The 26513-nt window shown below is 44.7% G+C and overlaps 1 protein-coding gene across 5 annotated transcripts; it reads left to right on the forward strand.

Moving 5' to 3' along the window:
- On the forward strand, positions 1-24761 carry LOC128788226 (cystine/glutamate transporter-like). Of its 5 annotated transcripts, none has more exons than XM_053943148.1 (16): positions 1-30; positions 1423-1589; positions 2290-4603; positions 6814-6940; positions 7698-7813; positions 8474-8599; positions 10930-11029; positions 11120-11164; positions 11362-11485; positions 11797-11900; positions 13764-13860; positions 14636-14785; positions 17075-17249; positions 19719-19830; positions 23178-23218; positions 24060-24148. In XM_053943148.1, exons 3-15 carry the CDS (start codon positions 4411-4413, stop codon positions 23188-23190), a joined length of 1482 nt encoding a protein of 493 aa, XP_053799123.1. In that variant the 5' UTR covers positions 1-30; positions 1423-1589; positions 2290-4410; the 3' UTR covers positions 23191-23218; positions 24060-24148. The 5 variants fall into 5 exon arrangements, with proteins under 5 accessions (XP_053799123.1, XP_053799124.1, XP_053799125.1 ...); XM_053943149.1 differs by lacking the exon at positions 1-30 and having other exon boundaries at positions 1362-1589; positions 2290-3483; positions 4339-4603; XM_053943150.1 differs by lacking the exons at positions 1-30; positions 19719-19830 and adding an exon at positions 24675-24761 and having other exon boundaries at positions 1362-1589; positions 24060-24196.
- The last annotated feature ends 1752 nt before the right edge of the window (positions 24762-26513 follow it).

Genomic DNA, 26513 nt, shown 5'->3' on the forward strand with positions numbered 1-26513 from the left:
TGGAAGAAGACTGGAGTCTTTTTTAATCAGGTGTGCATCTCTCCAGATTTGTGTTTTGCATGTCACTGGCAAGATGTGAGGAAGAAATACTCATGAAAGGGCCAATGTTCCTGCACAACAACATTAATGGGAAATCAGTTCTGGATACACAGAAGTGCAAGTTCCTTGTGGCAGCTGAGTGGAGAGTTACAATCGGATGCCTAGAAAAGTGAGATGATGCAGTATGATCCATGCATCCTGGAAATCAATCAGCACTACGGTTATAAAACATCTCCAATTGTAATGTCTGCTTTGGCAGACTGGTCATAATGAAGAATTTTAAACTTGGTGTATGGTAGGAAGGAACTCTCAAGCCAACAGGAATTTAGCTGATTGAAAGCCTTGGTCTTGGTTTAGCCCAATTTTTAGCCAAAGTTTGGATTCGACACTTCTAAGTTCTCAATTAAAAGGTCATCCTCATATCATCAAGAGGTCCAGACTCACCATACCATCAGTCTATTTTCCAGAAAAATTACCCCTGTTGGAAGGACAACTGGAAATGTCTAAATGAGATGACAGAAGTGCTATGACCTGAGCCAAGAGGAATTTTGCTGTCAAGGCAAAAAAATTTTTCATTTAGACAGAAATGTTAGGAAATAGTAGTCTTTTGATAGACAGTTCACAAGATTATATTTGTCAAACTCTGTAGAAAGAGAAGTCAATGGAAATTATTTTTACATTTACACCTAAGGCAATTGCATGGATTTATTACTATATCTGGGGCTGCAAGCCTGAGCCTGATTTATTAACTACTGTCCCTTTTGGTTTCTTATCCAGGGTGGCAAACCATCTGTAGAACACTGAAAAGAAGTTGAGCTGTGTGTCTTGTCCCTTCAGCCTGTTTCTTGTGTTCATTTTGGTCTATAAACAAACATCTCTCAGGTCTCCTAAATGGATTTTCTGATTGAGTTCCTAGAACAGACCACCAGCAGCCTCATTAAAGCTTATTTATGTTACTTTCATGCATGAATAAAAAAGCTCCCATTCACTGCTGATTTTATTTAGTTAGATTCTGTGCCTTGTGGTAGACATTGAATTGGAGCGACATTTTTGGCACCAAAAAAGAAAAAATAGTGAGACTGTAAGGAATAGTTTGACACCTGCATATTTTGCAGTACAAAAAGGAAGGGGTTAACCTGTTTTGGCTATGTGATATTGATTGCGGACGCAAAGAAAATACAGCTGTAAATATTTAGGAATATTCCCTAGTAGCTGGGGTGTTTTTTTAGGGGGTAAGTCATTGAACTGGGACTCTGGAGGTATAGTCTGTTTTCCCAGGGATGCCACCTGCTCTCTGCGTGATAGGAAGAGAAAGGTCACTTGTTGTTCTAGGTCCCAGCTCCCAGCTGAGAATGATGCTGTTTCCCTCCTCTCCTTTTCCAGCTTGCTTGTTTATCTCACTAGCTTTTCATCAGAGTAATATCCACTCTGCCTCTGTGCTGAGCACAGTGGGTCCTGCTCTTGGCTGGGGCTTCTAGTCACCACTACAGACACGATTCTCTCTTGACGCCTGTCTCCTCCCTCTCCATCCACGCTCTGGTGCTTGAGAGGTAAGATTAACATCTAAAAAACCTCAAACCAACAATAAAATCAGTGTAAATTAAGAACAAGGAAGGAAAGATCCAGTGTATGTGATAAGTTGTGCAATAGCTTTGAGTAGTGTTTTTCTCCAGCCCTGCTGACTGATGAGCTCTCTCTTGTAAAGGTACTGCATTTTGGGACAAGAAGGATCTGAGCCTGTCGTTCAAGTCAGAGGGGTGAACAAAAAGCAGCTTTGCCTCTTTCCTTTGCACTAAGCACATTGTGAATATTCTTAAGCATTGCCACAAGGATTAACATCCCTGAATTTTAATGTGCCTGGTGCTGGAATGTAGCTGGAAAGCAGAGCAGGCAGGAATGGTCTCTCTGGGCTGTGGGCTCTGCTAGGTGACTCTTTGAAATTCTGTTCAATAGCTTTCTGTTACTCTTTATATTTTTTTCCCTTTTCCACTTTTTTCCTCCTCCTTCAGCCAATTCTGGAACAAGTACTGATACATTTCATGTTTCTCAAATTTACTGGACTGGATTGTTTTATCTCCACATACTTTTGCATGGCAGTAGTATTAAAATAAAAAATAATAATAAAAAAAGGCATGGGGACAGAAGTACAGAGTTTGGTGTTTACTTTGGATCATTAACCTGGTCTGTAAATTTGATTTGATCTCTCCTTTTTTTTTTTGTTCCTCTCCTGCTCTTTCTGTGTCATTTCAGAGCCTGCAAAGAGACGCTGTCTTCTGTGGCTTCAGGATCCCAGAAAGAAATGGGAGTCTGATGGATTGTAAATGCACCTGCTTTGTTTAAAATCCAGCCAAACAGATAAGTGCACGTTTAATTCTCTCAGAACAGTGTTTTAGACATAGCTCTGCACAGCATCTCTCTTCAGTTCAGTTTGTGAGGCTCTGTGTTTCACCCCTGCAAATGAATGCTGTGTGGGTCTCGCTTCAGCTGAGAAACACCAGACCATATTGGTATTTCACGTTAAGGTAATTAATTGGTGTTTGAGGGAACTGCAGCTGAGGGGTTGGGAGGCTCCCAGGGATCTATCAGTGCTCTTCCAGAGCCACTGTCTCCAGCAGCCCTATGAGGCTTTGGGACTCTGAGGAGCAGCTCTGTGGGACCAGACGAGGCTGATGTGACCCATCTGAGTCTTAAAGAGTCCTATGGGACTCATTAGAGGTTTAATAACTAAAATTGGCTGGTTTGATTGAGAAGATGCTTGTGCAGGCTTGGCGCAATCTCAGAGAAACCAACTCATGCTGCTGGCAGGAGAAAGGGCTTTCTGCATGTGCTTTTCATATGTGTGCAGAGAAAGTGATAACCCTGCTTCCTCCAACCAGCTTCCAGGTGGGAAAAGAGCTAGGGGTGGGGGAGAAAAGACCTTGGTTACACTGAATTTACCCAGGGCATGCAAGGAGTATCGTGAGTGAGTGGTAACAAGAAATGTCCCCTCAAAGTTAGGGGAACGTTTTTATCTCTCTACCAAGAGAGCAATTTCTGGCTGCTTAGGTCTGCTTCTAGAGGTGGCCACTGTCTCCTGGTGGACACACCATTGCAATTACTAAATTATTCAAGAAACCCATAAAATAGGGTCTCATGTAAAGTGTAACTTTGCAATAATACACAGCCATGGGGCTGGGGTGAATATTTAGCATAATGCAATTTACTCTGTTAGAATAATGAAAAGAAAAGCACTGAAGCTGTGCGTGTGAGCATTGTTGGGGATGTCCAGCAAGAGGCTGGACAAGAGCCAAATTATCTACTCCAGACTTGCCTTGCCTGCTCTTCCAGGGATAATTACTAGTGTAAAACATCTACCTTGCTATTAAGGAAACTACAAATAGGTTTGCTACAGCAAATTAGGCTGTAGTAACTGACCTGAATTCATCTTACCTACCTATGCAGAAGGTAAGTTTCTTGGTGAAGTTGCCAATTTAGGGGTGATAGAGAGAGACAGGGGAGACAAGGAAGGGAAGTGGGAGGTTGCTGCAGTTTGTGAGAACTAAATCTGGATCAACTTATGATCCCTGAAGTGTCTGAAGTTCCTTCTTTTCTGGAAAAACTTCACTGCTGCTGTTATTACCAAAGAATTTTTTGTATTAATAGAAGAAATGGCACGTCTGTTAGTCATGACTAAGCTCTGTCTTACAACTGTAAACAATACTTATTCCTGACGCTTCAGTACTTTGAAAGCAAAAAAGCTTGACTCTATATTAAGAAACACTGATTAAATGGAGCTCTAGTGAGAAAATCAGGGCTAGTTCATTCGGCAAGGGTGGATAGGAAGCTTAAAAAGCTTAAATCCTCTCTGTGTACCAACTAATACAGATTAATGTTTTTCTCATCTCAGAGATTCTCAAGGTATTAATTGTTAGGCTTACAACTTTAAATCCCTTTTTTGCCAGTGAGCTGCAATCCATGTATCCCCCTATTAGAACCCATTAAATTAACCCCAAGCTGGACAGTTCCAGTCTGGGCAATCTGACATTACTCAAAGTCAAATATGGGAATCGTCCTGAGGTGTGGCTGGCATGCAACATGTAACACCCTGTGCTGCCTGGAAGAAGAAGCAGAAAACACTTGAAGTGTCTCTTGGGAGCTGTACTGATGAGAGAGATGATACCAAGGGTGTTCTACTCACCTGTGGTTTGGCTGGTACTTCCTGCAGCTGGGGAGAACAGATTCAACAGCTCTTGTCCAGTTCCTAAAAAAAATTATGTCCCGAAAAGAAGATCCTTGAATCCCTAACTCCTTGTCTTACAGGTGAGCCTTGAGGACACTTGGGAGACTGTAGCTCCTGAATGTGGGACCTTCCCCTGTGATTAGAAGAAAGCCATGGGGAAAGACAAGAAAGAAGAGGCCATCTTCCTGAGGAAAAAGATAACTTTGCTGCGGGCTTTCTCGCTGCTCATCGGCAGCATGGTTGGCAGTGGCATCTTCATTTCCCCCAAAGGAGTACTGAAAAACTCCGGCAGCGTGGGATTCTCCCTGCTCGTCTGGTTTTCCTGTGGGCTCCTCTCCGTGTTTGGTGAGTGCTGAGCTTTGGCAGCCTTTGCTTAAGCAGCCAGGAGGTGAGGGGAGCCCCTGCACATTTTAATGTTTAGAAAGTTGAGAGATGAATAATAAACCCAAAAATTCTGCTGCAACAAAGGTTTAAGAAGTCAGGGCATGGTTACTAGGAGTTTTTAGTTCAAATTATTTCCCTGGGGTAATGGACAAACTTCCAGAACTTATGGTCTGTGAATATCAATTCATGTACAAGTCCAGGGCAGGGGAGTGACAGTGACTGCAAATGGAGACAGCATGGTCTCTGCCAGGAAAGCTGGGAGAGAATGAGGGGACTCCTGTAAAGTAGAAGGGAGATGTAGGCACCTAAAAGGGAATCTGAGGGCTGTCTTGTGCTTTTCACAGACACTGTGAAGAGAGTAAGAGGGAGAGTCCCAGTATGCCCCATGGGACCCCCTTTCTGTCAGAGAGAAATGGCTGGAGCAGAATAGCAGAGTGTCTGGGGAGCTGCAGGGACTGCACCAGCCCAGGGTGGGTGTTGGGTGTAAGAAACAGTGTGGGGATGTCTGATGTCTGATCTTGCCCCACTTTCTGTGTGTTGCTATTGGCTTGATTTCTGTCATTTAGTACCAGTCTTTCCTCACAAAGGTTGTCTTTTTGATAGCAGTTTCATTCTAGCTCTTTTAAATAACATAGCTCTTGTAAGTTACAGTGGATAAAACACATGGCTTTTAGTTTCTTTCATTAACTGTAAAAAAATCACCATCTCAGAAACTCTCTAAAGGTGCTATTAGGACAACTGCAAGTTCTCCCAGCCCAGGAGAGAAATCTGACGCTTATTATAGTGGGTGACTTTAACATTCTTCTTCTGTTGTAACTTACTAAAAAAAAATCCCACAAAAATACAAACAAAACAAAAAACCAAAACAAACAAAAAAACCCCAACAAAACAAACAAAAAACCCCAAACAAACAAACAAAAAAGGATAAATACTCCATGTGGAAAAAGAAATCACTTTGACACTCTGTCATGTATATGCAAGTTTAGAAATTGAGACATTCAGTTGTTAATAGGGCAACAAGTTGTTCTTGCTCTTAGCATATGTGTACCAATATTTCACACTGCAACCTCTGTGTGGCTGTTTGATGAATTATACACTTCTGCTTAAAGAAAAGCTGGCAATATAATGTGGGCATGGTGTTTCTTATAACCAAGCAGAACAGTAAATGATAATGTGTGTGTAATGCATGTGTAATCACATAGCCAAGCTCTGCACTTGCAAAGTTTTCTCCCTGTACAGCATCCTTTGATACAGTCTCCTGGAAGGGCCTTGGGAGCCTCTTTATCAAGTGATTGCATTTTGTAGCTGGATTTGTTGGTTTGTTCTTCCCTTTTATCAGCTTGATGACCTCCCCTGATCATTTCTCTGACACTTTTTTGCAGTATATTTCAAAGGCCTGCTTTCTTTTATGTTTTTTTTTCCTTTCAAGTGGGGCATATATACAAGTTCCATTCCAGGAGCTCAGGAACATACTTATATGCATGCTTGAAGCACTTAAAGGGACCCACTGGACTCTCGCGAGCTCTCTGCCTATATTTGATGCTTTGAACAGGAATTCTGCACAAATTTTCCAACAGGGAGGCAGGAAACATTGAGGTGGTCACCATCCTGCATGACCTGAATATGGCATGATTGCAATGGGACTTGGAGGCATGGCCATGTCACCACTGGATTCAAAGGAGGGCAGGGATTTATGTGAAGATGCAAGAAAAGGACACAAGAATGTGGCCTGAGATCAAAAACATGATTGAAATGACCAGTTCAGCCATGGCTTGTGGCTGAGCTGCTGTAGTTGCTTTGTAAGCACCATTTCACCAGTCTAACAGTGAGGAGAAGCAAGAATCCAGGGTATCTTTCAAAGGAAACCACTTGTAGCTCTGTACAGCATTTCTATCACACACCCTTCTTCAGAGCTTCCATGGAAATGTTGTAACATTAACCACAAAATAGAGAATTTCTTTCCACATGACAGGTAAGCCAATTACTTGAAAACTTACTTCAAACCATGGTAGTGCACAGAAATAGGGAAGAATGGTTCTGTTAAACCTCTTTTTCTTCCTCTCATTCACTACTTATTTTAAACAGATTTGTTCAATCCCTGAAAAAACACACAGAAAAGGGAAAATCCCTGGGATTATTTACTCAGTACATTTCTACCTGAACTTTTCCAGGTGCCTTGTGTTATGCAGAGCTTGGAACAAGAATCACCAAGTCTGGTGGACATTATATCTACATTTTGGAGACACTAGGGCCTCTGCCAAGCTTCTTATTCCTGTGGGCAGAGTTTTTTGCGATCAGGTAAGAGATTTGGTTTGCTTGCCTCTTCCTGGATGCAGTGATAATTTAAACTACAAAAAGTTATGGCACCAGGTTACAGTCCAGGCAGTTTGTAAAGGAAAGAGTAGAAACAAGCTGAATGATTTTAAAAGATTTTTCAGTGATAAAAGGAAGAAGACACAATGTCAAAATAGTTACAAATGTTTAATGTGTTCTGTACTTGAAGAATATCTCTCTTCTCCCCTGGCAGCTCGTATCCCCCAAGGGCTGTGGTGTGTTTCAGAGACTGACAATAGATACCAGATTTATTTCAGATCTTCTGTTTTCAGTGTGAAACGTCTTTGGTTCCTTCAGATTCAGAAAGTGGAGACAACTTCCTGGCGTAGCACCAAGTTCGATAATTTATAAAATTGTGAACTACTTCTTTTTTTAACATTAAAAAAAAAAGTCCTCACCTCTCAATAACCTGTGTCCTTCATGTAAGCTTAGATGAAGCAGAACATATGAACTACACTTGCATTACTTAGTATGATTAATCTCAACTTTTGCTTTCAAGTTGGAAATTAATCATTCTGCAGCATGTGGTTTTTAACCCATTTACTGAGAAAAAACTATGAGAAAAACTTGATGGGAATTCACCATCTGCATGGGTGAGAGGATTAAGCCAGGTGGGGAAACTTGCTCCCCTTCCCAAGTTTTGTGCAGTTTTACCTCATGCGATTTTTCAGCCATCCTCAGACCAGTTTGTGCTTGGTTCCCCCCACACTCCCCACTCCAGGCCTGCCAACAGTGCTGTGATTTCCCTGGCATTTGGACGCTACATGCTGGAGCCGTTTTTCTCCCCCTGTGCTGCCCCTGTCCCTGCGGTGAAGCTCGTGTCTCTCCTGGGCTACTGTAAGTACTAACATTTATGGGATTGTCCATCCTGGCCTCTCTGCCCTAGACTAGGAGCACTTATGGGGTGTTATTTCCTGGGACAACTGTGGGATAAGGGTCCTGTCTTACCTCCTCAGCCAAGCAAAATGTTCTGATTCGAGGTGATGGTTTTGGGCCGTTATACTCTCTAGGAAGCGGAATGGGCCTCCCTGTTGACCAGTTGGAGCCCTAGATAGGGGGATTTTGCCAGGTGTGGGAGAAGAAACTCTCCATGTGTAATTGTGCAAAAGCCACAGGAGTTGTGGGTATAAGGCCTGAGGTTTTGGATTCCTCTCCTGGTGTATCCAGCCCATGAAACTGTCCTGCCTGCTCCAGACTGATGTGGACTGGCACAGGGAAATGCTGTCAAGTGGGCTGCTGAGATGTCCCACACCTTTCCCCCAGGCAGGTCTGGATCACCCAGCAGGAACCAGGTTCCTGCTCCCTTTTAGTAGTGTAAGTCAGCTCCCTCTTTAAACACTGACTAATATTTCCTGACATCTCTCATCCCAAGCATCCTCTCTAAGGCATAAAGATGCCACCTTCCCTGAGAATCCCTAGGGCAGGGAGAGCTGCTGTATTTTTTCCTGTGTGTGTTGAGCACAGGCTGCAGCTGTAGCAGTGTGGTTTCCTCTCCAGACATGGTCCTCACCCTCAATTCCTGGAGCGTCACCTGGAGCGCACGGCTGCAGACGGCTCTCTCCGTTGTCAAACTCCTGGCTCTTGCACTCATCATCGTGCCAGGGATGATGCTGCTGGCCCAGGGTAGGTGCTGCTGCATGGCTGAGGAGGGTGCTCGATGTGACCCCTGTCATGGCTTTTATCAGTGCCAAGTGACAAGTGTGGTGCTCACTCAGCTGGCAGGAGCTTTCTCTGTCCATGTGCCAGATGTGAATTAGCTGGGAGCTGAGACCAGCGTAGCTGGCACAAGCTGCATCATTGCACTGGGCTGATGCACTGGCTGGGTGGGGCTTTTTCCAAAGTTTAGTGGGTTTTAGTACCAGAGGAAGTGTGATCCTACCCAGGCTCACCCTAACCTTCCTCTGTAGATGGTCTTTCTTTGGAGTCAGACTTATCTATGTCCAGTGTAGCTCGAAATCTTTCCAAAGCAGCACATATTCAATGGACATTTAGGATATGTGACAGCATCCCCTGTACCAATCACAGCTGTGTAATGAATTACCAGCCCTCAGTTGAGCCCTGGTAATGGCATCTCTAACCCTTCTGTGGCACAAGTTAATGTGTTTTACCTCCAGATCGAGATGGGTGGTAATTTAGTGAATTTACAATGAACTTGGTACAGGATTTCATGCCCATATGCAGAGTGGGGGAGAAAAACCCTACCAGTAGGATCTTCTGTGAACGATACAAGATGACTGGCTTTAATCCAAGCCTCAGTGTACAGAAAAGCCCAAGGCATTCCCACTCAAGGGATGAAGCCTGCTCCCTCTTCATGCTATTACCTTTTTCTACAGAGAAAACACCACAGGCAATGGGCTCCATGTTCATGTTTCTTTCTGATGTCTGGAGCTGCAAGCTCCCCTTGGGCTGGCAGCACTTCTGAACTAAAGGGCTGCCCTGCAGCTAGGAATCCCAAGCCATTATTGTTAGGAATGCCTTCAAATGACAATCTGGAGCCCTGGCACCCAGTCCTCTGGTGGGAAGGATAAGTGCAGGTGACATCTGGAGGGAGAATTCACCAAGAGACTCCAGTGTGATGGGTTGTATTTAATGTGACTCACGGGGGACTGTAAATTGCTCATTAATGCATTGCAGGCAATAAATCCTTTTAATGCACCATCACTTACCAGCCATCATTTTGGAACATAAATAAAATACCCCAATAGACCCACTCCATTTTGGGTTAGTTTTCTTCAAACCTATTTTCAAATTGACTTTTTTTTTTTTTTCTTGTGCTTAAAAATCAGTTTTGTACTTTTAAATAATTTTGGATGACTCCTCTGCTTTGTGCTGCTTTTTTTTTTTTTTTTTTGATTGCACTTCTGCCATTACCTTCTCTTTGGCTCAGGCTTATATTAGAGACTTGCTGGGCCAGTGTTTCAAACCCAAGTGCCCAGATCATCTCATCACTGAGCTTCTTGCAGAAGCACCTCCATTGAAGTGGCCTGACTTTCTCCATGTGCTCTGTGCCATATCACCCCTTGCCTGGTAAAGCCCAACTAGGAAAGCTTCTCACCTCTTAAAGAGAGTTTATTATGGAAAGTTGAACATAGATGTGGAACCAAACCTTGGGTTACCTGGATTTGAAAACTTTGGGAATGCAATTCTTTTTGACTGTGTTTGAATGAGAGGCCATTCAGAGTTGTTCTCTTCTCTAAATCTTTTTGTTTTGATTTAGAGAGAATCCTGACTTTGATTTTTTTTGTTAAGTTTTGTGTTGTTGTTTCAAGCAGAGAACTTGAAGGAAAATTAGGGGAGTTGGTAAATATCTGAGACACCTCTATTTTGAACAGGTTATTTGCTTCGCACTCTGTGTCCTTTCCTGTGGGTGAGTGGTGGTGGGTCAGACTGGCAGGTGCCTGCTCCCATCCCCTCCTTCAGCCTGGTTCCCATGCTCTGGCCAGCACAGGGCTGGGGTCAGTGCTCCAGCAGCAGGAACAGGAGAGAGCACAGTGAGAGCTGAGTTAGCCACCTCGCTGGCTGCACCACATCAAAGAGGAGTGTGTGTCCAGCTGCTGAGGGGGCTGGGGGCGAACATAGGGGTCAATCCAACAACTTAATTTTGGGCCTAAAGGAAGGAGAGGACAACTGGGATCAGCTCGTCTCCATGATCTCCTATTCCGACATCAGGGTCTGTTGGAAACAACTAGTTATTGTTGTTGCCCTTCTTGAAATGCCTACCATAACTGGACAAGGGATAGATTTTTTTTTTGTTGTTGTTGTTTTTTAATGTCACTATAGGAAAGTAAACATATCAGCAACAGCAATGAAATTAATTTGAATACCGTTCTCCAAGGAAATCACAAACACACTTCCAAGTCTGGGCAAGAGGTACAAGGGATGTTATCCTCCAGGGAAGGAAGCCTGTCTCTGACGTTTCTCTGCTCTGTGTCCGTTGTTTATCTCCTCTGCAGGCCATACAGAGAACTTCCAAGATGCTTTTGACAGACAGTCGCTGGTTCTGGATAAACTCCCCCTGGCTTTCTATGCAGGCATGTTCGCATACTCCGGCTGGTAGGTGCAATGGGAGGGCACTTCCCGGGCAGCAGACAGGTGCCCCCCAGCATGACTCAGACTCTCACCCCGTCTCTTCCCATCGTGCAGGTTTCAGACCAGCTTTGTGCGTGAAGAGTTGGTCAAACCTGAACGGTAAGGCTGGGAGGAAGCTGCCCTGGGTTACCAGCCTCGGGGGTCCCACAGCTTTCCCTGCAGTACAGGAGGAATAAGTTTGTGGGTTCACCTGACTGCAATCAATTGTACTACCAGATAAAATCTGCAGTAGTACTGTGCATAACAAGGGATAGCAGCTTGTTCTTTGTGTGTGTGTGTGTTCCCCTTCCTTGCAGAAATATCCCCCTCGCTGTCATCGTGTCTGTGATCACGGTAATTGTGGGATATATGCTCACCAACGTCTCCTATTACACAGTCCTGGGAAAAGAAGATGTTCTGGCTTCTCCTGCTGTGGCTGTGGTGAGTTGTCATTGCTATTGTTATCTCCTCAATGTGGCCAGCTTATGCTGTGGTCATGGCAAGTCTTTCAGAGATGGTTTTCCTATAAAATGCTTTATCACTTTGTAATTTCTCTGGATTACTGGGCAACAGTAAATTCTTCTTGTTGTGCCTAAAAGATAATGAAAAGTAACCTGCAGATGACAGTAGAAAAGGTGAGATTTATGACTTCTATATTACTCCTTCAATGGAAGAAGTTTTATTTTTTTTGACCCTGATGTCACCTAGAGATCACCACATATTCCCTAAAGTCATGTTTGCTCTTCCTCCAGAGCTTTGTGCAGCGAGCCTTCAAAAGCCTGATCTCCGTGGTCCCTGTCCTTGTTGCACTGTCCTGCTTTGGAACCATGAATGGAGGAATCTTCACATTTTCAAGGTCACATCCCTAAGGGTCTATTATGCTTTTGGCTCACTGAATCAGAGGGAAGCATCACCAACCTGTGTAACTACCCATCCACACAGTGGCATTTTAGCCACTCTTCTGGGAAAAATACGGCTTTTGACTCCCAGGTTGTCAGTTACAGATGGTCCCTTTTGGCTAAGAGTCTGCTTTTTCTATTTCTGACCAGGTCCTGACCTTGGTATCCAGGACTGGTCACAAACAAAGATTTTTATCTTCTCCCCTACCCTTCAGTTAAATCCCCAGTTTAAAGTGAAATGTCAATGTTTCTGGTGAACAAAAGGCTTTGTTGATGTTGGCAGCTGCTCAGTGAGACTGAATCTTCTTCCACTGGGTTTACCCAGCTGTGCTGCTGGAGGGCATGGAGTCCCTCTGTTGTGAGGCTCTCTAGGCAAACTCTCCCTTGAGAACTTTTCTTTGAAGTCAGTGAAATGTCATTGGGATGGGCTATTCCTAAAGCAATAGTCAAGGTTCAAGAAGTCTTGTTATAGCAACAAGAAAAGCTTTGTTCGATGGAAAAACAAACTTGCCAGCTTCACTGTCTGCCACACTCTGTGTCCTTATGGGAGCCTTGAAATTGGAGAGGAGGGCAGGCCTTATGAAAAAGTATGTTGTGCTGGTCCTGTGGAGCTGAGCAAACTATCTGCAGTGAGTTTTGCTTCACAGCTTTGATTCAGATCAGTTGATCTGAAAGGAATGTTTCATAGCCTGAAAGCTAATGAATTATCTGATCCACTACCCTGAAGTCCTGTATTAAATACAGGTGTGGATAATCCTTCCCATTAGCTGCTCCAGATAATGGTTTTCTTTGAGGATGAGAAGTCTCTGGACAGCACAGAGGTTCTTCATGTCCCCTACTGACCTTCTCTTCCCCATCCTGGCATCATTAACATAATCACTGCCGAAAATCCATCTAAACACTGATGGGGCCTCTCTGGCTGCCTGCCAGCCACACCCCTGCAAAGCCACAGAGACAGCAATAAAACCAGTTGTATACTTGTGCCCCAGCTGCTTGGGGCCCTGCTTCAGCCCAGCTGATGCTCTGGCATGGTTTGTTTGATATTAAGTTTCTAAAATTGGATGTGATTGTCTTCTCCCTAATTGCTCTTTCACGAGTCAAAGGAGGGATGCAAGCAAGGAACTCTGCTCTCATTTTGTAGCTGTTCTTGTGGGTAGCTGGTCTCTTGGCAGTATGACAAACTGTATTTTCCAACAGCTGACCAGAGGATTGGAAATCATCTGTCATTTGAGGAGATTGCACTTTATTTTTTCTATATATGTACATATGAGAATATAGGCTTCAAAGCTGACAATCCTGTTTCATAAACTCACCAGTTTCTCTTATAAAGGATTGAAGTTTGTGATCCCTCCACTTCCTTTTCATTGGAAAGATTAATTCCTTTTTTGATGGCAAGAGACTTTCTTACTCCTGTTTCCAGTCTGAGTTCATTCATGGTCACTTTGGACTTGCCCAAAGGTCTTTGCTAATGAGGCACCCACGGAGACACTGCCAGTGGTTCTGATGGTGGGCTCTGAATTGCACTGAACTGGTCTTGGGAGAGCTGTGGGAGCTCAGCCTTGGTTTTCTTTCAAATACCCCCAATGTGGAGCTCTGGGCAACTTGGTCTAGTGGAAACTGTCCCTGTCCATGGCAGGGACAACCCAAACCAAACTTTCTATGGAAGTGCAGCTAAAGACAAAACTGTGGCCTTGAATAGCAGCAGACTTGTGCTGGGGAAGGGAGCGGGTGCCTTGATGCCTCGGGTCAGTCTAGTGACTCATCTCATTTCTAATGTGGATGTAGAATGTTAATGTACAGAGCTCCCTGTCTTTTCCTAGGACTCTGTTTGTGGCTTCCAGGGAAGGGCAGTGGCCTCCTCTCTTCTCCATGATCCACATTCGAAGGCATACCCCCCTTCCTGCTGTCATGTTAATGGTAAGGTGATCTGGCTGTGTGTGACATGCTCTGTTCTTTTGCTGTCTTGGCTTTCTTGCAAGGACTGGATAAACTGAGGAGTTTTAGAGGGTGTTGGGACATTAAATTACCCCCTGGAAAATAAAGAAGGCAGGATACAGGAAATGGCTGCAAAATATTAAGTCCCCTTGAGTTAGCAGTGGTATCCAAATGTACAACCTTGAAGTCCCTGCCTTATAACATTAGACACCTTTTTTAAAAATACAGTCCCTACCATCTGCCACAGGTGCTGCTTGATATTGCTTTATGAAAATAGCTCTGCCAGGCTTTGGCTATCTGGAAATTTAAAATTCCCAGGTGTGGTGGAAATGCAGGGAATGAGCATTTGTAGAGATGATCTGGTCTCGTCTTTTGGTTTGTTCAGGGTTTTTTTTTATGGCAATGGTCCAGCTCCATCCCAACTGTGCTGCAGTACTTGTTGCAGCTTGGCTGAGCTGCTAAAAACTTAGCAGATGTCATTGTAGATAGCCTGTGTACCAGCAGTGCAGGCTTTTGGGTCATGTTTTAATTGCCCTGGCTTGGACATGAAGCATCGAAGATGCTGCTGATCTTGAAATGATCGCTCTTTTCTGTAGCACTACAGATCAGTGCCTTTAGGTCTTTTGCCTTCAGTCTGTGACACTGTTTTGTAAAGCTCTCTGACCTCCAAAATGCTGGGGGTGTGAAGTAGTTGTGGGGGAGTTGGAGGAGGTGATCCATAGCTGTAATGACTGCATTTCATGTTCACAATGTTCAGTTCCCTTTGGTCACTGCCATGGTGTGCATCGGGGACATCTACCATCTGCTGAACTTCTTCAGCTTTTCCCGATGGCTCTTCATAGGATTAGCCACCCTTGGGCTCATCGTCCATCGCCACCGTCACCCAGAGCTGCACAGCCCCTTCAAGGTAAAAGCACAGCACGTACCTGCCAGCCAGGAACCTGCAGGCCTGGCATCCCTCCCTTTGATTTGCTCATAATTACAGCATTACATGGCCATGGTTGCCTTTAGGCTCTAAGAGGTTTCAGTCCCTGATGCTTAGTAATGCCTATGGGGAGCTCCTGAAACTGGTTGATGTGCCCAAACAGCCAGATGTGATAAATCCTATAAAGCCAGTTCTACATGGGGTCACCAGATGCATCTGTTAGAAGACTGCTTGCTACAAGGGACAAAGTTTCAGGCTTGGAACTGGGAGATGTAGTGAGAGCAGTTTTCTGGCTCATCTCTTGTAGCCTACAAGAAGTGACTCTTGCCTGGATGTTATTTCAATGGTGGGTAAGTCTCAACTCTAGCTGAGAAACAGGAAGGTGTCAGGCTTGAGAGAAAAGGAACATGGGTGGAGAGGTCCTGGGAGCAAACCTGACTTGGGAGGAATCATCTGCTGGTATAGAAATATTGTCTCATGTAAAGCTGTGGGCCCCTCTTGTGGCCTCTCTCACTCTGCTGGGTGCTGGGATCCCCCTCATGTCAGCAGGGGATGCTGGAGCAGCTTTTCTGTGCTTGGGCACCTTTCCCACTGCCGGGTAATGCACAGAGGGCATTAGGCTGGGGCGGTGCTTGAGGCAGACAGTTTGTTCCTGACTCTGGTCACCCCTGCATGGTACCTCCAGGCAGCAGCTCCCGGGAAGAGAGAGGACCTCCGGGGCCGCTGGCACTGGACAGCGAGGAGCTCGGGGGACAGAAACACTTCCTGCAGCTCGCAGGGCTCCTCTATGAGCTGGGTGCATCCTCCTGCAAAGTTCGGGATAATTTTTCTTCTCGGTCTTTGCATTCAGCAGAGACCTTGAAGCTTCCCAGTTTGTTGGTTGGCTGCACTCGGGTACTCCCCCAGAACCAAACTGAACAGTTTTTAGTTTTCCTTTCAAACCAATCTTCTCAGGGGAGATTTATTAGTGGGTGGCACTGTTGTTGGTTTCAGATGCCGAGATTTTTGCCTTGGCTTTCTTCAGCAAAGATTCAGACCTCTAGCAGCTCCTAAATGGCGATTAAACGGGAGAGGGAGGGAAATACTGGCTTTTGGGTCAGTTCGGCTGGTTTGCCCCCGCCTTTTCCCTGTTTTTTCTCACTTCTGTTCAAGAGGCAGGAACTGCGGGTGGCGCGGGCACGTGCTGCGCTCTAGTGGCCGCACGCAGGCCGTCGCCTGCCGCTGCCCGGTGGCGAACAAAGCGTGGCGTACGTGTGAAAGGGCTGGTACTCACTCCCATACAACATTTTGAGTTAAAAACGGTGAGAAAACACCGAAAAGAGGAGGGAGCAGTCCGCTCGCACACCTCTCGAGCAGATGTGCAGCGTGAGTGTGTGCGTGTAGGAGCGGCTGGCAGGGGATGCTCTGGCTGGAAAGACAAGAGTACCTAAGTTTGATGGCTGGATGGCTGCCATACCTAGAGCAACTGATCTCTTCCAACTTGGCATGTTGTGTATCCAAAATACAATCTTTATTACTGGTAAAGATTGTCACCCTATGTGAGAGCAGCTCCTTCATTCCATCAGCCATGGCGAGGAGTTTCTTGGCTGAGTTTGGATCCAGAGACAGAGGGAGTGTTTCACAGTTTTATTATTTATGGCAGTCTTCCTATTTGCTCTCCAAATAACCCAGATGAATTGGCTTATCCAATAGGATAAGGCTGAGTGCTGCTTTGATTTTCTTCATGGTGTTGCTGAAGCTGGAGTTCTTGGTGCAGGTACTACAGAGATAGGATAGGGAGTCTGGTTTGTCTTGGTTTAGTCACTATAAGTCTCAGGTGACCTGGAGGCAGGCCAACATGAGTCATGAATTTTATAAGCAAAGAACAGTTTGATTCAAAGGGTCACTTCTTTCTTGGCTTCAGATTTTCCCTCAGCAGTTGCCTTAGGTGGCAAGTAGGTATGTGTGCTTGTGCATGCACAGGAGCAGGACATTCACAGAGCCCTGGGGTGTAGGTGGCTTCTCCCCCTGCTCGGCTTCCAGTTGCAAGTGAGGTTTAGATTTTGGTGCACATGAATATAGGGGGCATGCACCTCACAAGGCACACTGGACTCTGAAGCTGATGCAGTTGTTTGCAGTCTGATTGTACAGAAGCATTCTGCAGGACAGGATATGATTCTTCTCATTTTCTTTAGATGGATAAACAATTACAGTATGTGCTGGCACATACAGAGCCTGATCGGCTTACAGCCACCACTTTCCCCTGATATTTTTCTGTGCTTTTTTCCCCAGGTTCCCCTGTTTGTTCCTGTCTCTTTTACCATCATCTGCCTCTTCACAGTGGCAATGTCTTTCTACTCAGACCCTGTGAACATCAGCATTGGATGCACCATAGTTTTGAGTGGTTTTCCAGTCTACTACCTCATAATTCACAGGCAGATGTCAGACCGCTGCCGTAACCTGTTTTGTAAGTATGCATTTCACTTTCAGTATTGTGGACCTAAACATGCTCAAGGGTCAGGATGCTGGTTTGTTCCCAGGGCTCATCTCTGATGCAAATTGCTCCTTGACCAACAGACCTCATGAAACCTAAATCATGACCCCTGGCACCACGCTGGTGTCTTTCCCAAGGCACAGCCTCCACAGCCAAATTTGTTTCAACAAAGACAAGGCTGAGGGGGACCAAAGAGGGTCGCTTTCCCACCCCAGCCCTAGTACTTACTAAACTTTATCATGTCTTTGGGATTACCAACTCTGGGTGAAATTTGTCTCACGTGGAGCAGAAAGGCAAAAAGTTAGGATGGAGAGACTACAGGCAGATGCTGTAACCCCATGCACAAACTTGCTTGCTGAAAGTCTGGGGAGAGGACTGGTAGGAGATGAGTACTGCGGAAGTCTGTATGCTTGGTGAAGAGGCCAGGATGGTCTGGGCACAAATGTAGCCGTGGAAATGAAGTACATCTCCACTCCAGGCAGTGTCTAGTACAGATTTCCTTTGGATGTAGGCATGGTGTCACAAGGGTTTTTTCAGAAATGAGGGCCTGGGTTTGAGTTTAATCTGTCGTTTCTGTTCCAAGTCTTGTTTTCTTTTGATTTGCTGTTGGATGGAGGTGCATCAGTAACCACTAAATAGAAGAAAACATATAGCAAGAAAGGAAACAGATACAGTGATCTGCCAATATAAAGTGCTCCAGCCATCAGTGCTAATGCTCTGATTTTCAGCCATATCTCAGGATTTCCTCTGGACTAAGCTTCCTTCCTTTTTTTTCCCACCCTTTCAGATTATCTTACACACAAACTACAGTTACTGCTGGAAGTTGTCCAACAAGAAATCAAGACTTACTGAGAAAACCATCAAAACTCACAGAAGACAATAAAAATCTACTTACACCATTTTTGACACCTTTGATCCTACCAAAAGCAGGCCATGCTTTTATTCTTTTTAGTCAATGCAGCTGAGGATGACTGAGCCAAAACCTTGTTGCAAGTGTTCCTAAGCATGCCAAGTGGGATCTGTTCCTGCCCTTTTATTTTTTTCACAAGAGCAAACTAGTTCTCTGAAATGAGCTTGCGTTGCCTGCAGAGTGTCTTTGAAACCAAGATCCTAATTTTGCAGCCTAGCCCAGTCCTGAGAAAAAATGTGTGTTTGTACAGAGACAGTATTTTGTTTTGCTGGCTTGGCAAATAGAGGAAGTGGGCATGTTGCAAAACTATCCAATACATGGAAGCCAAATGGAAGTTTCAAACAGAAACGCTTTAGCAGCCTTGTTGGACAAGGGGAAGGGTTGGGGAGAGCTAATTAGGGATAAGGCAGATGAATTGGAAAGGGGAATGAAGGACGATAAAATTTTATCCACCAGAAAGTGCAGATTGAGCTAATGAGAAGATATTTGAAATTCAAGTATTAACAAAGTCAAGTCAGAATGTTTTGCTTTGATTTTTGTATAAGCAGAATGAGTTTTTTAGCTTTGAAATAATCTTTCAACTTTTAATTTTACTTTTCTGAAATTACATTTTTAAATGTACAAATGCATTTTTAAAACAATCAGTTAAATGTCAACTAGAATATGACAGGAGAGATCCTGGTCCCTCCCCCAGCTTCCCAGACCCACTCCTCACCAGTGAAATTGCAAACTCAGAATTTGGCCTAGCTCCAGTGAAATACAATTCCTCCTTTAATTAGACAGGACCACTGATGAGACTTGGGCAGATTCCTGAATAAATGCATCTTCTGGTGTTGTAAGAAGACATGAGCGACTTCACATCCAAGCTTTAACTTGCCAATTGCACATGACTTGCTGATTTAATCCATAAACACTCATTGGAAGGATGGCACAAGAAAGGTTTCCATTATTGGATTACTTTGGTTTACATTATTAATGTAGCAATGTTATGTCCAGATAATACAGCAATTAGCGATTTACAATCACGTAATTGTTAATAGGTTCCTAAAAGATGGGGAGTAGCATGCTGAGACTCCTCTAATGACTGCTGGAAAGAGGAACAGCAGAATGTGGAGCATTTTTTAATCCTTTGTATCCAACATTTATGTACTTAAAATAAAAACAAAGTACCATTTACAAATCCAATGTAATATACTGAAACATGTAAAATTTTGGAACTAAAGTTGGGTTATTTTCAAAGCAATTGAGAATTATTATTCTTGTAATGCCTGCTTCCTGTTCCTGTGCTGAATTAAGCTGGGACAGCAGCAGTGTGGTTGCAGGGCTTGTTTCCCCACTACCCTCCCACAATTTAATTTACAAGCTGCTGGACATTGTCCAACAGGAAATACAGTCTCACTGGGAAAATCCTCACAGCGGAAACCATCGCAACCTACAGGGAAGTTACTGGCTTTAAATGGTAGAATGGATTCAAGTGAGATCTGGAAATGCTTCCAGGATCCCAGACAAGAGCCAATCTCTCCTTATGCCAGGCTTTGCTGAAGCTGAACTGCCTGGCACACCTTCCCACAGCACCCCAGTGGTGGACGAGGACCCAGTATGGGTGGCTGGGGGGCTAATCTGCAGAAGACCTTGCAGAACCAGGTGAGCTCAATCACCCCAACATTTCCTGGGTCCACCCACTTTGGTCTGGGGGATTTTACACATCTTAAGGTAAAAGCATGATGTACTGCCAGCCTGGTCCCAGGCTGCAATACCCATGTGAGCACAGTATGCACGTGTTATAGCATCAGGACTCCTACACCAAACTGTGGAGCAGTCTGAAATTGCAACAGAGCTGCTGCGTGTCACAGAGCCACAGACAAAGGGTGAAAAATCCCTTCTTTGTCCATTTCCTCTAAAGAGAAAAAGCGAACAAGAATTGAAATTCCTGGGAGGAACTAAGTAAAGCTACCTGCTGGACCATGGTTACTTTATGAAGGATAAGTCATTTGGCATATGCTGGGAAACCACACTTGGGTGCCTCTGCTGACTGTGCAGGAATATGATCTTGCAGGGATCCAAGACCTGTTCCATTCCCAGATACTGGAAATGCAGACAGATATAGTACCATGGTTGAGAAATCAGAGGTTCAACAGCTCCACGGATGACATTGCAATTAAAAGGGATAAAAATAAAAAATACAACGTTCAGAAGGTATCTGTTTACAGTGAGCTCAAGTTTCTAGTTTGTGGAGAGTTGTTTGTTTTTAAAGAGGATGGTGTGCTGCTCCCAGCAAAGATATGTAAACATTTTCTACCAAGCCAGAATGCTCTTCCTAAAGCTCCTGTCTCATGTCTACTGAAGCACTTAGGCCTCAGTGACTCTAAGAACTTCAAGAATGGTCAGAAGTGAAAGAAAGTGAGTTCATAATCACATTTGTGGTGTTGTTTCTTTTTGGTTTGGTTTGGTTTTTGTGTGTGTGCTCTAGGGGTTTTGTTGTTGTTGGGTTGGTTTGTTTATTTTAATGCTATGTCTGTAGAATGCACTCAGAGTTGTACCCTTTCTGGAAATTCAGAGATTTATGTGTTTCAGCCACTACAGATCTGGTGTGACTGGATCACCAGGAAAGAAAAATGTTCTGGGCAGTTCAACTGAACACAATCTGAGATTTAAAAAAAGTCAAAGAAATGCTTTTGGCTTAACAAGTTTGTATCATTAAGACTTCTTGACATGTTGTTAAGCTTTATGCTTCAGAGCTCTGCTGGGAAACACTGTCAGCTTCTGAAAGGCTGGAGGTCAGACTGGAAAGCTCTAAGCCTTATATGATATGTGTGGGGAAGGGCAGAGAGGGGGATCAGACTTCGAGGTGCAGGAACACGAACACCTGGGACGGTACAGACCCCGAGGGCTGAGCGAGCCTGTCTCACAGGGCTCTGTGCTTGGCACACACAGGTTTGTGTGGCTCAGTGTGGCTCTGCTTGCTGCAACCCCTCACCTGTGCCATCACTAACCCTGGGGAGAGCGGGGTGAACAATGCACCCACTTCCTGCACTGAGATTTGGGGGGCGCACTTTGCAAGGCAGTGCGAGCTGTTGGCTTTCCAAGAATGATGTTCGACAGAAGCTGCTCCTTATAGAAAGGAGAAAATCCTGAAGATCCCCAGCCATTGGAAGGCTGAGGGGAATTGGCTCTAGGTAAGAACAGTGACAGGAGCCCAGAAGCAGGGATAAATTCTGCTGGGTCGTAGTGATGCTGATTTTGAAGCTGTATCTGCCAAAGCCCTGGGCTGTGCTTGGCAGATGCACATGTGTCTGTCGCAACAACCAGAAGGAAATGTTACTCAGCCCCACTTCCTTAAGGGTCTGTGGCAGAGAGACACCCATGGTCCCACGGAGAGGCTGCGAGGGAGACAGCAAGGTACAGATGTGCTGTGGGCAGTTCACAGGGAGCTCTCACAGGCCAGCTGTGGCTCACTTTCAAAGGTGTTGCTGCACCTGGGGCACCTTTGCCTTGCAGAGCAAGGGTTGAGCAGGCTCACCCAGCCTGGCAAGCACAAGGCTGATGTCCCCAGCTCCCGAGGGTGGTGACTGGGCAGCCCAAGGACAGAACTGTGCCAAGGAAGTGGCACATGCTGGGCTCTGACAGCCTTCCCAGGGTGCAGCTGAGAGGGGAGGGTTGGACACACAGGAAGTTCAGGTTTTCATAGCTTGTGGGCTTGGCTTTAAGGTCTGCTGGAGGGTTATCTGCTTGCACTTTGTCATACTGTAAGTTGTGTTTGTATCTTTATTCATTCAGCTCTTTTCTTGTGTAAGGGAAAAGATACCATGAGGTTGCTTTTTAAGTATACAATTTTCTCTGTATAAAGTTATTCCTGTTAAGATATAAAATGCAAATGTAGAATTGCACAAGATCATGTAGTGAGATCTTCAGCAAAATGTGAAGGACACTACCTGTCTTGCTGGCAAAACATTTCTGTCTGCTTTTGAAGTGTTTCATCTCTGTTTATTTCTAGTTCAGGTTAGTTGATGAGTGGAGAACCCCAGCATGGAGCAGAAATGCTGGAAAATGAAAAGGAAAGTAGGTCATAAGTGGGTAGATTTGCAAGCTCATGTGATTTGGACAGACTGGGAGCCCCAGGTCTCAGCAGGAGCTGGCAGGGGTTAGCAGGGGTTATCTGGAGTGGGGATAGAGGAGAGAGAGTGTTGGGTGGCAGTGGAAAAAAGCTGCCTGGAATTAACATCCTATCCCATTTCCTTGCTTTCCTTTCCATTTCCCCTCTCCCTACCTCCCTTCTCAAATTCCACCCTTCAAATCTGCAAACTTCAAGTTCTTCAACCGTACCAATAGCAGCAGCATCATGGTGCTGTGCAGAGGGGAAAAAAAGGGACAGCCACGTTCAGAAAATCTCCTGGTAGTGCTGGATCTCTTGAATGCCCTGCAATGGGAGAGAAGAATAGTTTGGAGCATTTTTCTAGGAACAGGCCTGGCTGGTGTTGCTGCATACACAGGCAGCGCCGGAACGAGGTCTGTCTGCGAAGGAGACCCGGGTTCTTCCTCACTCTTTGCTCTGGCACTCTGGGGCTGCCACGCCTTTGTTTTGTGGACTTTTGCACTGTAAACAGCTCTATGAGGGAGCTGCTCCTGTAATGATTTCCTCTCATTGGCCTGCTCTGAGTACCCTTGATCCCTGCCAAAGTACAAAGGGCATCAGAGCTGGATACATAATTTCCAGTTTCTGTTTCAATATAGTGCTCAGATTCTTCAGGCAGCTCAGAGTAGCTCTGTCACAGACCCTTGGAAGCTCAACAGCTGGTAGCTTTTGGCTATGGATATGTGATCCATGATAGGCAATGTTGGAGGGCAGTAAATTGGTGAGATACCTTAAAAAAGTGTTGTCTGGGTCCAAAACTGGGAGATTAAATGGAGGGTGAAGCACGGCAGGAAGCAAAGTAAAATCCCGTGAGTTGGAATTATTGGTGGCTACCTGTTTAATTTTCTTCTCTTTGTAGGTGCTGTGTCTAGGATAGAGTGCAGAGCAGAGACTTTGCTGGTAAGTAATGATATCCCCAAGTGAAAGCTGCTTTCTTACTCCCTATCCTCAACAGGACAGCAGGGACAAAATAAGATGGGAAAGTTCATGAGCTGAGATAAAGCCAAGGTGAACATTGGGCAAGACAGACTTGAATTGGGGGAAGTTAATTTATTGCTAATTAAAATAGATTTCAATTGTGAGAAAAGAAAATTATTGCCCCCCTCCATGGATTCCCAGGTTCAACTTCACTCCTTCACTCCTGACTTTTCTACCCTCTCCTACCAAAGCAACGCAGAGGGGAAGGGAAATGGATGTTCTCCTCACTCTGTAAGACTTGCCATCTACTCCTCCATTGTTCTGAAAAATTTCCCCTGCTTCAGCATGTTCATTTCCCATGGGCTTCAGTCCTTCAGGATAAACGTGCTCTAGCACGGCTTCTTCTCCGTGGACTGCAGCTTCCCTCGGGGCCTGCCCGCATGCTGCAGCATGGCCTTCTCAATGGCTTGCCGCGTGGATCTCTGCTCCATGGACCTCCACAGGGACACAGCTGTCTCTCTATGGACTGCAGGGGAATCTCAGTGTCAAGTGTCTTTTTTTAAAATGTGTTTTTTAGGAAGATACATTTTAGGGAAAATCAGTGGCACAGGTCAAAGCCAGAGAGGTCAGGGTCATTTCTGTGGTGCTTACCATGCACCATAAACACAAATTCCTCAGTTCTGAGGCAAACCTGCACTTCCCAGCTGGAGGGGGTCTCTTTTTTTGAGAAGTGAATAGATTTCTGACCAGACCAGGGATACTGCACAATTTGACAGCTTTGGAAAAGACCTCTACTTTAATCTGGATTTCTTTTCCAATGCAGGGCAGAGCAAGCAGCCAGGTGCCCATCAGCTCTTCTGCACTTGTGTTGTCTCCTGACTCATCTGTCTGCTCCTGAAAATGGAGTATGTCTGGTGTTGGCTCAATGATTCCAAGCAGTGGATTGAGTATGGGAAAGAGGTGAAATTCATCTGCTGTTCATGCCAAAAGTTTTTGTTAAGCCATCTTTGGAGAGTTCTTTAGAGTGTGTTGTTCTGCAGCTGGTGTGTTCTACACGCACCACTGGGTGCCCTTGCAGTGCTGCTCCAATGCCTGGGTGGAATTGTGTTCTTAATTGTCCCTCAAAGCAGGACTGGAACTCTGTGAAAGCTTTCAGGGGTCTGGCTTGGGAAGCGGGTGCATTTTCCAGAGATGACAAACATCATTTGGCTGGAGCTGACCACACAGGCTGAAGGCTGCTTTGTTGCTGCTGTTAGAAGCAGCTGTGCTCAGTGGGGTACCCCTCCATCTCTGTAGAACAAAGTGCTTGAAGCCATAGAGACTTACTTCAAAACATCCTCCTGTCATAGGGGCCTGGGGAAACATTGATATTTCCCCACAGTGGCACCTAAACCAAAGGTGGTTTCTAACATGTATAATTTCCTTGTTCTTTCTGCAGCACCCAGGTCATGTCACTGCCACTGTAACATCTGCATTTCTGGAGAATGAATATCAAGCTGACAAGAGTGGTGTTATTTTTTTCAGGGCTGGTTCTCAGCAGTATAAGTTAGACTTTGCAGGTGAAGTATCTCCTTGTTTTAAGTTCATTACACAGTGCAGCTGGCTTGAAGGTTTTCACACCATTCTGCATCTCTCTCTCTCTCTCTCTCATTCACACCATCTGCATCTCTTTGAACAGCTCTTCTTCCTCCTGCAAATTTTCTCCAAGCAGAAATTGAGCAGTAGGTAAATTTCTCTAAAGTTTTGAGATGCCCCACTTGAACTTCTACACTTGGGCATCTATAGTCAAAAAAACATACCTGACAATATTGTACATTCAGAAGAAGAGTTGAGAGTAAATGCTTCATGGCACCTTGGCTTATACATTTGTGTTTATACACCTGAAAAGGAAAAATGAGAAATCAGGGAGGGGAAAAAAAAAAGGCACTGAAAAGTCAAAAGGTGAAGAAGTGAGCCTATTGTGAACATCTTGCAAAATACCTACAGGGAGAGAAAGCACAGGGTAGCAAACAAAAATTTAGGGCTGGTTGCATAGAGAGAGAAATGGGAAAATGAAAAATGCTTTTCTGTTTCTAATTTATTTACCCGTCTTAAAACTCCTGTTAGCTTTCCAAACTTTAAATGTTTCCTGGCATGAGTAAAGAGTGGTGTTTAAAGGAGGAAACAATGGATAATTAGCCATGTCACCCAGCATGTGCTCTGTGATATTGTTACAGGACCAAGAAGGGAGGGCAGGCTTTACTTTTAGCACCATGGAGCAGCCCTGTGCTGCCAGAAAAGCCAGGTTTGAGTCCCCCATTGCACTGAAAACTCTTTCCTGCTGTAGGCCTGCCATCTGATGTGGTTTTCTCTGGCCAACAGCCTGGATATGAATACCAGTGCAGGTGCAGTTGGTGCTTGGTTGCATTCAAGTTTCACAGCCTGTGCTAGCAGGTGGTTGACCTTGTGGATCTCCAAGTAGGAGCAGTGCAAATGGGAATGAAGTTTGCACTGGGTTGGGTGGTATAGAGAGAGAACCACAATGCAATATTCAGAGCTACCTCCTTTTTTATTTTTACTTAACATGGAAGAGCCTGTCCCTGGACAATGAATTATCTCCTTATCGAGTTACTGTGTTTTTCTTTCAAGACATGGTCCAAACAAATGTGCTCTTTAAAACTCAAAGAAGTGTTATTCGACTGCCTAAGCAGTCTGAAGATGGACAAGATGGAAGGTAATACACATTCATTGTTTAACAGTGTCTCTAGAGGACAGCACCTTTCTGCTAAGAAGTTCCTCCTATCTGCCTAGAATGCAATTTTATATTTCTTAAATTAATTTTTAGGTACCTTTTCCTGACTGGTTTAACAGTACATTTTGCAGTGACGGTATTTGTAAATTATGCAACACTTCTGTAAAACTCTCTGGAGGGATGTTAGCTGGCAGTCTATGGCAGCTGCGAAAGACCACTAGAGCAGATCTGTCACACAGAGCTGACACAACTGTGCTGGGAATTTTTATTCCTTGATTTATGCCCCAGCACTAACAAATAACTGTGCAGTGATTAGGAGTGAGGGGCTGCCAATCCCAAGAGCTGTGGTGCATGTGGATGTCATCCCTTGGAAAGCTGAGGATAAACTAAAAATCAGAACAGGCAAATCCACTGAAATGAAGTGAATTAGAGGCACTTACTTGAGATACCCTATCTTATGGCTTTTTCTAAAAGAAGTTCAGCTTAACAGAATTTGAACACATCTGCTATAAATGCTATTTGTGCTACTGATTTATTTTAGTAAGA

The sequence above is a fragment of the Vidua chalybeata genome, chromosome 5 (genome assembly GCF_026979565.1).
Source record: "Vidua chalybeata isolate OUT-0048 chromosome 5, bVidCha1 merged haplotype, whole genome shotgun sequence".
Taxonomy (NCBI): domain Eukaryota; kingdom Metazoa; phylum Chordata; class Aves; order Passeriformes; family Viduidae; genus Vidua; species Vidua chalybeata.

Excerpts from the sequence above, each read along its gene's own strand:
- LOC128788226 (XM_053943148.1), top strand. The coding sequence starts at position 4,411 with ATGGGGAAAGACAAGAAAGAAGAGGCCATCTTCCTGAGGAAAAAGATA. Across the intron at positions 13,861-14,635 it reads TTCCTGCTGTCATGTTAATG|TTCCCTTTGGTCACTGCCAT; the intron begins GTAAGGTGATCT and ends CACAATGTTCAG. Across the intron at positions 14,786-17,074 it reads AGCTGCACAGCCCCTTCAAG|GTTCCCCTGTTTGTTCCTGT; the intron begins GTAAAAGCACAG and ends TTTTTTCCCCAG.